Source organism: Sinocyclocheilus rhinocerous, unplaced genomic scaffold, assembly GCF_001515625.1.
Source record: "Sinocyclocheilus rhinocerous isolate Xijiao unplaced genomic scaffold, SAMN03320098_v1.1 scaffold1516, whole genome shotgun sequence".
NCBI lineage: Eukaryota > Metazoa > Chordata > Actinopteri > Cypriniformes > Cyprinidae > Sinocyclocheilus > Sinocyclocheilus rhinocerous.
In genome coordinates, this window is record NW_015627885.1 from 153,047 (window position 1) to 166,600 (window position 13,554).

General features: G+C 30.1%; 1 protein-coding gene across 1 annotated transcript in view; it reads right to left on the bottom strand.

The window, feature by feature from the left end:
• Nucleotides 1-13,554, bottom strand: part of LOC107734577 (retinol dehydrogenase 14-like) — a 31,992-nt gene that overhangs the window by 12,080 nt on the left and 6,358 nt on the right. Inside the window, exon 3 of the mRNA XM_016546573.1 lies at nucleotides 523-730. Coding sequence (XP_016402059.1) covers nucleotides 523-730 — 208 coding nt within the window. The remainder of the gene's footprint in view (nucleotides 1-522; nucleotides 731-13,554) is intronic.

The window sequence follows — 13,554 nt, forward strand, 5'->3', positions numbered from 1 at the left end:
GATAGAAGGATAGATAAATAAAAAGTGAAAAATATAAAGATAAATACAAAGATAAATATAAAGATAGATACATATAAAGTGAAGATACAGTAACAATTGAATGAATAAATGAAAAACAACTAAACTATACATAAACAACATATGAAGACTACATTTATAAAATGTATAAAAGTTAATCATAAAAACAGATACTATCTGTACTATTGTGCTACACTGATCTGTTTTTTGAGGATGTAATTGTTTAATGGTTTGGAGATCTGCAGGTGGAACAGGGCGTTTGTGCTGCAGGAGGATTTATGAAGCCATATCTGTAGTATTTTTGATGTAAGATATGAGCCATGACACGACTAACCAATCACCAGCAACACATGTGACGCAGAACATAACAAACCTTCTCGCTCCGGGCCAGACGGCTCTTATCTTTGATTTATTTCAGCATCTCTGCGCTCTAGATCTGCAGATTAAGTCTGGCTCCGGGTCACTGATTTCCACTGCAGACGTGTGCCGTGTTTTTCCACTCACATGCTGAGAAGATCCTGCAGACGGGCGTCAGCGGCGTAGTGTGCTGAGGACGAGATGCTGACGACCCTGGAGCACGAGCCATCCTTCCCAGAATGCACCAGGCTGTCCAGCAGAAGGCAGGTCAGCAGAAAGTGGCCTAGATAGTTAGTGGTGAAATGAGTCTCAAATCCGTCTTCGGTTCGGCCTTCAGGAACCAGCATAACAACCGCTGACATGAAACACAGAACACAAGTTCACAGAATGATTACTAGTCCAACATCTACAGTATTAGTCCGACATCTACAGTACTAGTCCGACATCTACTAGTCTAACATCTAGAGTACTAATCCAACATCTACTAATCTATAGTACTAGTTCAACATCTACAGTACTAGTGCAATATCTATAATGATAGTCTAACAACTACTAGTTTAACATCTACAGTACTAGTCCAACATCTACAGTATTAGTCCAACATCTACTAGTTCAACATCTATAGTACTAGTTCAACATCTACAGTACTAGTCCAACATCTACTAGTTCAACATCTACAGTACTAGTCCAGCATCTAGTAGTCCAACATACAGTACTAATCCATCTACTAGTCCAACATCTACTAGTCTATAGTACTAGTTCAACATCTACAGTACTAGTGCAACATCTATAGTGCTAGTCCAACAACTACTAGTTCAACCTCTACAGTACTAGCTCAACATCTAGAGTACTAGTCCATCTACTAGTTCAACATCTATAGTACTAGTTCAACATCTACAGTACTAGTCCAACATCTACTAGTCTAACATATACAGTACTAGTCCAGAATCTAGTAGTCCAACATCTACAGTACTAGTCCAACTTCTACTAGTCCAACATCTATAGCACTTGTTTAACATCTACAATACTAGTTCAACATCTACTAGTCCAACATCTATAGCACTAGTTCAACATCTACTAGTCCAACATCTACAGTACTAGTTCAACATCTACAGTACTAGTTCAACATCTACAGTACTAGTCCAACTTCTACTAGTCCAACATCTATAGCACTTGTTCAACATCTACAATACTAGTTCAACATCTACTAGTCCAACATCTATAGCACTAGTTCAACATCTACTAGTCCAACATCTACAGTACTAGTTCAACATCTACAGTACTAGCGCAAAATCTACTAGTCTATAGTACTAGTTCAACATCTACAATACTAGTTCAACATCTACTAGTCCAACATACAGTACTAGCGCAACATCTACAGTACTAGTCCAACATCTACAGTACTAGCGCAACATCTACTAGTCTATAGTACTAGTTCAACATCTACAGTACTAGTTCAACATCTACTAGTCCAACATACAGTACTAGCGCAACATCTACAGAACTAGTCCAACATCTACAGTACTAGCGCAACATCTACTAGTCTATAGTACTAGTTCAACATCTACTGTACTAGTTCAACATCTATAGTACTAGTTCAAAATCTACTAGTCCAACATACAGTACTAGTTCAACATCTACAGTACTAGTCCAACATCTACTAGTCTAACATCTATAGTACTAGTTCAAAATCTACTAGTCCGACATACAGTACTAGGCCAACATCTACTAGTTCAACATCTACAGTACTAGTCCAACATCTACTAGTCTAACATCTATAGTACTAGTCCAACAACTACTAGTCTAACATCTATAGTACTAGTCCAACAACTACTAGTCTAACATCTATAGTACTAGTCCAACATCTACTGGTCCAACATTTACTAATCTAACATCTACTAGTCCAACATCATCTTGGGCCGAACTTCATGACATGTCTGATATGATGTGAGTATATTTTATTTTAGGAAGGCTGCATTTAATCAGACAAGCAAACAGTTTTGTGTAATTTTTAAATAAATAATTTGATTTATTTATTTTTGAAATACCTTGATTTTACACCAGCACGAGCCATTTAAACCATAATAAGCAATGCAATTATTTTATTATATTTTATTTAAGCCACATACATCCTCTGCTTCTGTAAAGAGACTCAGGGTTATAAAAAGGTGCTATATAAATACTTATCACTTAATATTTTTTATAATAATAATATTATTATTAATAAAGACAAATTATTATAGTTATAATATTTATGTTATTATTATGAATGAATATTTATGTAAAATAATTTATATAAAACATTTAATGTATATAGAACATATTGTTATTATTACTATTATTATTAAATACTTATATTATTATTATAATAATAATAATAATTATTCATTAATATTTATATACAAATAATCATTATTAATATCAATAACAATAATAAACTTTTATTGTTACTGTTATTATTATTACGATTATGGGATATTTATAAAAAACATTATTGTTGTTATTATTTACAGTTATTAAACATTTGTATAAAACATTACTATTATTATTGTTATTACGTTATTGTTGTTGTTGTTATTAATTAATATTTATATAAAACATTAATATTAATAAATACTTAAAATGCATCATTATTTTGTATTTCTTAATTATAAATACTTACACGTTTATCATCATCATCAATCAGTCTGAATAACACACAACGCATCTGAAGATCACGGAGGTGTTCAGAGTCACAAACACACACTCATTCAGACGGTCATCACCTTTCCTCACAATCAGCCGCCGCACTGTTCAGACGCTCTGAGCACATATAATCAGGATTAAACTGATATAAATAGTGTTTTAATCAGAAATGGGTCTAGTAATGATCAGCTGACGTCATTCTGACTGCCTGAGGTGACAATGACCAAAATAACAGCAAACTACTGCACCGTGACCCAGAAACGCCTCTCAGGTCTGAGCTGATAGCAGGACAAACAATAAGAACAGCAAAGCACTTCCCATAGCTTCTGTTTTTAGGCACAAATCCATTGATAGACGCTTGTTAAATTAGCCAGATGAAACATGGAGTAAATATTCATGAGGAAATCTAATTTCTGCTGTTTTTTATGTATTATTGGGTTTATGCAGTTCATTACATTACATTTATGCATTTTGACTTTTCAAAGACAAAGACTAGTACTGCACAATTTGGCTAAATTCTATATCAATATGGCTATAAAATAATAATAATAATAATAATAATAATAACATTGACAAAATAAAAAATTCATTTTACATTAAACCTACAAAATTGCAATACTATTTATTTATTTATCTTAATTTAAGTTGTTTAGAGTTCTGCACAATTTGCATATCCATTTTGTGATGATGTTATTCAATATGGCTATAAAAAAAAATTTAATTAATAAAATTAATAATAATAATAATTATTCACTATTCTGCATTTTGTTACTTGAAATAAAATAAATATTAACTGAAAAAAAAAAACTTAAAACTTGTCTCAGCTAGTTGCCAAGGCATCATTTCTCATTTTCATTTAGTTTAACTTGATGTATTAAAATAACAAAAATAAATATATAGACATATTAAAAAACCTAACATAATGACAAAAATATAAAAAAATAAATAAAAAATACAAAACTTTAACTAAAATAAAAAATGAAACTATAATAACAATTTCATTCTACATTACAACTGTCTTAATATCTTCATTTAAATGTTAAACCATCAAACCTATTATTATTATTATTTCTAAATAAACAATTTGAAAATAATTAAATATTCAATTAAAATATTTAAATAATTATTTAAATAATTAAATAATTAAATATATTTAAATTAAATAAATTAAACTATATATAAATATTAATAAATAATAAATTAAATACATTTATTTAAATAAATAAATGTGGAAAATTTCAAATAAATGATAAATAAAGGCAACATATAATTAGAAGAAAATAAAACAATTAATCACTTTTTATTAAACATGCGAACAGCTCTGATTTTAACCTTCATTGTAAAACGCTTTATGTCAGGTTCTGCTTTCATTTCAGTTGGTCGCTTGAGAGATGTTCCTGTCTGAACAGGTTCATGAGGAGCTTTAACGACTAAAGCTTTTGACCGCCAGCCATTCTCACAGCAATCGAGTCACCTCACAATGACAGCTCCTGTTTTTAACGTCACTGAGAAAGTATTTGCTTTCAGCGGAGATGATAGTGAAATCCCACAATCCCTCACACACTCATACTTTCTAGAACAATTTTATACTTCATATTCTCACACATTCTCTGCAGTCTGACTACTCGTGTCTCAGTCTACTAAACACAAACTCTGTTTTTTAAAATGTGTGTCATTTTGTTATTTTGTAAATGTTTTTTTGTCATTTTTTTCTTTTATTATTATTTTCATCTTATTTTACCATTTTTACGTTTTTTATATTTTATCTTATTTTAAATAATGAAAATATTTTTGCTGAAGTTTAAATTGTTTATAGCTGAAAATAAAGTTTCTAAAACAATATAAGTTTTTATATTTTGTTTTATTTTATTTCGGTCAACATTTATTTTACTTTAAGTAACCATTTTTTATTTTTTCATTTCATTTTAATTTCAGTTTTAGTTAACTATAATAAACCTGTCATGTCAAGTCCATAATTATTTTAGTATCATTCATGTAATATTATAGTTTTTGTTAATATTTTAAATTACACTTTTATATTTTCATTTTTATTTATTTGAAGTTTTAGTCATTTTGTTGTGTGTTTCTGCCATTTTCATTAATTTCATTAGTATGTTAATATATGTCTATATTGTATTTATTTGTATTTTTTTATATACATTTTTATTTATTAGTTTTAGTTTATTTAGTTTTATTTATTGTAGACTAATTTAAACCAAATGAAAATGAGAAATGTTGCCGAAACCGTTTGGAAAAAATTAGTTAAAAAAAAAAAGTTCATATATATGTATAAATAAATTTTATTTCAAGGATTCTTTTATTCTTTTTTTTAATGGTGGCTTTAGATTTACTTGATGATAATAACTCACATTTCTTTCTAAAGCTCCACAGGAAAACAACAGTGCAAAATTCAATATTTAGTATAGCAAAATTCCTCAATTATGAAATGACTTCAATTTCGGCAGCTCTACAGAAGACAATTATATCTGTGAAATAATCACTACATATTAGTTTTTGAATGCAAGTAAACTCTGAAAACAAATCAGCATATTAGAATGATTTCTGAAGATCATGTGACACTGAAGACTGGAGTAATGATGCTGAAAATTCAGCTGCGCATCACAGGAATAAATTACAGTTTAACAGATATTCACATAGAACACAGCTGTTTTAAACTGTAATAATATTTCAGATTTTTTACTGTATTTTTGATAAAATAAATGCAAAAACCTTTTTAAAAAGACCAAAAACATAAAAAAAATCTTACCACAACCAAACCAGGGTAATTATAGTTAACAAAAACTGAAATGAAACTTGATGTACTAAAATAACTAACACTTAAATAAAAATTTATATAAACTATATAGATGTATTTAAAAAAACTATTAAGAATGACAAAAAAATTTAAAAATTATCTAAATATTAAAATATCTAATCATCCCAAACTAAAACCAAAACCATTAAAAAAAATCAATAAATAAAAAACAAATTTTCAAGTAGTTTAACTTGAAATAACTAAAACTACAATTAATAAAAACTACATACATATTTTAAAAATACAAAAATTACTAAATGTGACGAAAACGCACAACAACAAAAATAAAACTTTAACCAAAATTAAAATGAAAACAGAAAAGGTGAAAATAAAAACCGATTCAAAATATTAATAAAACTAAACCAATATCTAAAATAGCACTGCCCCAAACCTCTGAACAGTAGTGTATAGTAAAAGTTCAATATATCAGACAGAGCTTCTGTGACCAAACTACATTCCCATCATAACACTGGACTTCCAGCATCTGTTCTAGACTTCCATTAGTGTTCCTGTCCATTCCATTCAATTAAACCCATGAGTCGAGCGGATTCAGACGAAAGCTCTACACTCGGTTCATTTGTCACACAGTAATGGAGCGTCACGTGTTGAATTACGCTGTGTGCTCTGTGGTCTAATGCACATTTGATGTACCGTATTTTCCTCAAAATAAGTCACACTTCACTATAAGTTGTTCCAGGTCATTGTTAAGAGTTTAGTTTGACACTTGGAATTTCATTTTTTTTTTTCTGGTTTTCATTATGATTTTTTTTTTGTGTGTAATATATACTGTATATATATATATATATATGTATGCATACATATAAAAAAATATGAATATATGTGTATTTAAATTATTTATTTATATGCTAAATTAAGTTGCATCAGTGTATATATTGTATTATCACATTCAGAAACAATGTCAAATACTGCTAAATAGACATGTATTTTAGTTCCTCCCACTCCACATCAAATCCTTTGAATTTAAATTATCAAGACAATTTCATTAAGTTACTACAACTTATTTTAAATCAATCAATGCAGAAATTTGAGTTTAAATAACACAATATTAAGTAAATGTAATGATCAACATTAATACGTCAACAGGATTAATTAAATCAAAATTAGAATTTTAACTTGCAAGTTGCAACCATGCAGTTATTTCAGTCAAATTTCTTTTTTACAGTGTCATCTGGGTACTTCACGCATGCAAAAAACTCACATACTGTGTACAGTATACATACTATTTAATGCAGAAATAAATAAGTAGCATGCTATTCATTCATGCTGCAGGTTCAGGACGGACTTTAGCGGTTTGAGCTCAAATAAAAGCATATAATTGAACCTTTAGCTGCATTACGGAGGCGTAGCGTTCCTTATTTACTTCACAATGACTTCTATTATTATTCTGTCCATCGCTGAGATGCTTGGCTGGACCTGAAGGTTCGTTAAAGCACCCTTCAGAGCACGACGAGCGGCGAGCTTCAGAAACACAGCGTTACGCTTACAACACTGCTGAGGAAATGTTTTCATTGCAAAGCTTTGCAAACACGCAACTGTAAACAGCTTGAAGGAAAGTCTATTGTGTGTTCTTCCACAGGATAAGCATGTTTGAATTCATAATCTTTCATCAGAATGAAATAACTCTCTTTTCGGTAGTCAGCATCAATTTCTCTCTTTTTTTTTTTTTTTAACCACATAGAGATGCTTTCAATATCCAATCAGTCCCACATGGATAAAATCCCACCCTACGTTTTGTCAAGCTCACCTAGAAATCTTATTTCAACAGTTTTAATTAATTGTAAATTATGCACTAAAAATTAATTGTAAATAATGTACTAAAATAACTAAAAATGAAATAAAAAAATAATTAAAAATATGTTTAAAAAAGGACAAAAAACACAACAAAATTATATATATAAAAAAAATCTAAATTTAAAATTAGTATCTCTAAAATAATCCTGCTGGAAACCACAACTTTTAATTTTCCTAATATTTCCACATTTTTTCATGAATATGAGAGCCTTGTCAATCAAACTGATCAATGCTTTAAGACACAGTGTTTAATTGTAAATAATTCGTAGTAATAGTGCAATCATTAGTTAATTTTTTTCTAATGTTGTGTTCTGGTCATTTTGACCGGGAGAGGTTGTTTTTTGTTCCTTTAAAATGTGTTAATGTTATCAAATTACTGACTTTGCTCACACAGGATATAACAACTTCACAATATAGCATAATGAAAGATTTACAAGCTATTTTTAAAAAGCCAGTCATTTTTTGACTGGAAACACTGAATCAGGCACCCAGCTCTAAATCAGGTAACAGTAAAGTCAGTGACTGCAGCTTAAGGAAATCAAGCAGTTCATGCACTAGCCAATGAGAACAGCAGGAAGCACCTGTTTTGCATCTCATTTGCATGCGTCCGAACAAGGTCACCTTTATCTGCTCTGATTCCCTGACTCTGATTGTAAACCAGCTGCTGTAGTTCTGTTTCACACACCACACTGATGACGATCAACTCAATTAAAAGCCAATGATGATGTGATAGATCTGTCATGAGCAGAACCAGAGAGAAATAAATCAGAGAACTGCCACATACTGTACGTTACAGCACATAATAATTCAGAATATCAGCTGAATAATGGAGACTGAGATTCAAAATTAATAACACAATAGTAAATTCAGACTAAATTATCCCACGACTTTTTAAAGATTTTACTCATTTTCATAACTTTTTTTTTCAGGCCTAAACTTAAACCATAAAAAATAAGATAAACAAATAAAAAAAATTACTAATAATAATTTTAAAAATGTTACTTAAAAAAACAACAATATATATATATATATTATGGGTCAAAGACATTAAGATGTCCGCATCAAAAGAAATGTACAAAAGTGATTATATGTCCACAGAAAGCACATTGAATGTAAGTAAAGCGTCTTCTTTTAAGGTTTCAAATAAGTTTTTGGAGAATAAAATGTTACAATTTGGTTGAAATAATGTTACATTGTCATTCAGTGTAACATTTACAGTTATGTAAAAATTCAAACAACATGCTTATTCTGATGTGTACATATTAAAATATATAAAAGAATAAGGGAGCATATTAAATTCTATTGGGTTTTAAATGAGTAAAAAATTCTTACTGACAAAAGGCCAAAACCTAGGATAATGGCACATTTTAAAAATGTAAAATTACAACTAATTAGTATTTGGGGTGAAAGTAATTAGTCTTTTAATATGTCATAAATTGATTTTTGTTGTAAATATGCCTGACAAGATTGTTACACTGAATGACGTTTTAGTGGCTCTCTTCTGTAAATCAGGGGAAAATGTATAAATTGCAATTAAATTAAACAGAAAACTTTTCAATTTTTTTGGGGAAAAACAACACAATTTAAAGCAGTATTACACTTATTGATTTTATGCTTAAACCCTTTTTCGTCTTTGACCCATTATATATATATATATATATATATATATGGAAAAGTCATGGAAATTAGTAAAATCCTAAACAAACAAAAAAACTAATAAAAATGACAAAAACTCACAACAAAATTACTAAAGCATAAACTAAATTTAAAAAGGAAAATATAAAAATAAAAACGAATTCAATATATTAACAAAAACTATAACAAAGATACTAAAATAACACTTTCCTGACATTCCCTATATTTTTCCAGGTTTTCCATGAAAATGGGAACCTTGTCAATCAAACAGATCAATGTCGTCAAACGTTAATTGACTTTCTCACACTTGACTCTGAGAAGTCCTGTATGGTAAATCTGCTTGAACTGAGTAACTCTTCAATCTCTTCTCGCCTGCATGAGCTGGGTTTGAGATTATTCTGAAGGTCTTTCTCGCCAAAGCTTCATCTGGAGCAGATAAGAGCCGGCAGCGTCTGCGCTGATGCATGCGAGCAGAGACGCACAATCCCCTCGCGCAGGTTTAGAGCGATTTACGGCACTGCAGGCTGCGAAAGCGCTCGGATGAATCATTCATCCAGAGTGACTCATGCTGCTCATTTAGTGCTGAAACTTTGTGGAATCCCATCCAGATGGATGAGCCCTTCCTAGTGTCCCACCGCCTCCCCTGACCTCACGCTTACTGGACGAGCGACTCGAGAGAAGCCGTGCCTTTTAGTGTCAAAGACATCAGCTCTCAGAAACGCTCACAGCCTCTCAGACCCGTTCAGTTGTTGTGTGAAGATCGCTGGAGGGTCCGAAGCTCTTCAGAATAAGATCCTGTCTGAACAGGTTCATCAGCAGCATTAATGACTAACAAAGCTGCATTTTCAAAAACAACACTTCAGAATAACATGCTACGCTTACTAATCTTGCAGTGTATAGTATGTATTTTTATATAGTATGTGTATTAAAATGCATATAATTTTAAATGCATATAATACACATATAGATATATGCATACAAATTTATATGCATTTTCTATATAGTATGTACATTTACATGCATACAAATTTAAATGCATATAATATACTAATACATACACATTTATATGCAGATACATTTACATATTATATAGAACTTTCTATAATGTGTATGCATGCATATAAATTGAAATGCATATATATACAAATTAATATGCATATAAATTGACATAATATAAAATACAAAATATTCTCTGCTTAACATTCCTGCAGTGCATAGAATTTATTTTCTATATAGTATGTACATTTATATGCATATAATACGCTTATAGGCATATGCATACAAATTTATATGCACATGCATTTACATAACATATAGAAAATACATAATAACATTGTATGCTATACATTCCTGCAGTGTATAGTATGCATATTCTAAAAATAATGTAAATTTACATGCATATGCATATAAATTGACATAATATGTAGAAAATACATAATAACATATTACGCTATCATTTTAAATGCATATAATACACTTATAGATATATGCATACAAATTTATATGCATTTTCTATAGGGTATGTACATTTACATGCATACAGATTTAAATGCATATAATATACTAATGCATATCAATATATGCATACACATTTATATGCAGATACATTTACATATATAGAACTTTCTATAAAATATGTAAATGTATGCATGCATATAAATTGAAATGCATATATATACAAATTAATATGCATATAAATTGACATAATATAAAATACAAAATATTCTCTGTTTAACATTCCTGCAGTGCATAGAATTTATTTTCTATATAGTATGTAAATGTACATGCATATAATACGCTTATAGGCATATGCATACAAATTTATATGCATTTTCTATATAGTATGTACATTTACATGCATACAGATTTAAATGCATATAATATACTAATGCATACACATTTATATGCAGATACATTTACATATTATATAGAACTTTCTATAAAATATATATGCATTTATTGTGCATGCATATAAATTGAAATGCATATATATACAAATTAATATGCATATAAATTGACATAATATAAAATACAAAATATTCTCTGCTTAACATTCCTGCAGTGCATGTAATTTATTTTCTATATAGTATGTACATTTATATGCATATAATACACTTATAGGCATATGCATACAAATTTATATGCACATGCATTTACATGATATATAGAAAATACATGATAACATTGTATGCTTAATATTCCTGCAGTGTATAGTATGCATATTCTAAAAAATAATGTAAATTTACATGCATATGCATATAAATTGACATATGTAGAAAATACATAATAACATATTACGCTTAATATTCCGGCAGCGTATAGTATGTATATTCTATATAGTATGTAAATGTATAATATGCAAAATACAAAATTACAAAATGCATATTGCATTACAATATGCAAAATTACAATTTATATGCATATTAATTTACATAATATAAAATAACATATTAATATTCCTGCAGTGTATAGTAGTAGTATACATTTATATGCATAATAAATTCAAAGACATAAAATATGCATATGCACATAGATATATGAATACAAATTTATGCATATGCATATAAATTTACATAATATATACAAAATACATAATAACATACTATGCTTACAATGCATGCAATGTATAGAATGTATTTTCTATATAGTATGTGAATTTACATGCATCTGCATATAAATATAAGTACATATAATATGCATATAGATATATGCATGCATACAAATGTATATGCATATGCAACCACCATTGTGATCTATTTAATATTCATGCTTTTTAAATTACTTCCAACTTTCCAAGCTCTGAACTATCAATCAGACGACAGAATTAAAGGCGTGTAGTAGATTGTGTGTGAAACAGGTTTAACAGCAAAGCTTTGATCGTTTAGAGGCTTTGTGTATCAAATATGATCCAGTAGCTTTATAGGGTTAAGTAAAGTCCATTGATTTTATTTTTTTTAGATTTTCCCTTATTTCGTATCCCGCGGCTCGTCTCTTTCCAGCAAACTCCCGCGGGGATCACGCGAGGCCACCTGCATTTTCCTGACTGATTTATAACGGACTAAAGCCTAGAACGAATCTTTTAAGGCTTGTCCATACAAAAGCATTGCCGGGCAACACCAAAACACCACCAATACATTTTCAAGCAAACAGTACAACTAAGACTGCTCTGTTGAACACAGAGGGACGGACATCAGCGTCGAAGAACGTGGTTCTGTTGCTTGATTTGCTCAAAATGCACAAAAACATCCAAAACTTCTTTAACTGTGCCATTATGGAAAAGAACACATTAAAGTAAGATTTTACTGCAGAATATAGTAGGCTTGAGCTGAAAATATTGATTTCTCAATTTGAATCGATTCTCATTTGGTTGAACTGATTTTGATTCTTAAATCCAAAGACTCAATCTCTGCTGCTTTCAGTTGATGCTTGAACAAAACTAAATCAAACACTATCTGTAGCTCCTCCCATTCAATAATCACAATAATCTTTGTGCTTTGTTACTTTTGATCTGAAACAAAGTGTCAGCTTTCAAATTCCTAGAGCAAATAAACATGAATGAACATCAGAACTAAAATGAATCATGTAATAAATCAATCAGTGTTTCAACCGTCAAGAAAACAGCTTGTGATCAATAATGTCACGTAACATCACATTTACCTCAGAAAAGACATTCAATTAACATAAACTGGGTAGTCAGCTAGAAAAAATATTACATATTCATTATATTTTTACTGCACCTGTTCTTCAAATATTTAATGAATGTTTGAACCCAGCTAACAGGGAATGTTTCTTTAACGTTTTTAAAAAGTTATATAAATGTTAGGACAAATCATTCTTAAAGTAATGTTTATGGAACCTTCTTATAACTTTATTCATATTTGATTTACGTTCTCATAACGGTAAAAGAAAACATGTTTTTGTAACCTTATAATTGTCAGACTCTGTTCCATGTGTTGTGTGTGTCCTGCTCCCCATGTGCCTTCCCATGCCCTTATTTGATTAGTTTCCTGTTCCTCCCCTGATTAGTTTAGTTCATTTGTACCAGGTGTTCCCCATGATGTGTCATTGCTCCCAGGTGTGTCTCGTGATCCCCTCCTCCTGTGTGTATAAAAAGTGTTCCCAGTCCCTACTTCTCTGTCCGCTGTTGTACGTCTTCCGTTGAACGTCTTCCTGTGTTCGTCTCCCTTGGTTCCTTGGTGCAAATAAAGTCTTGGTAAAAGCATTCTCCAGCG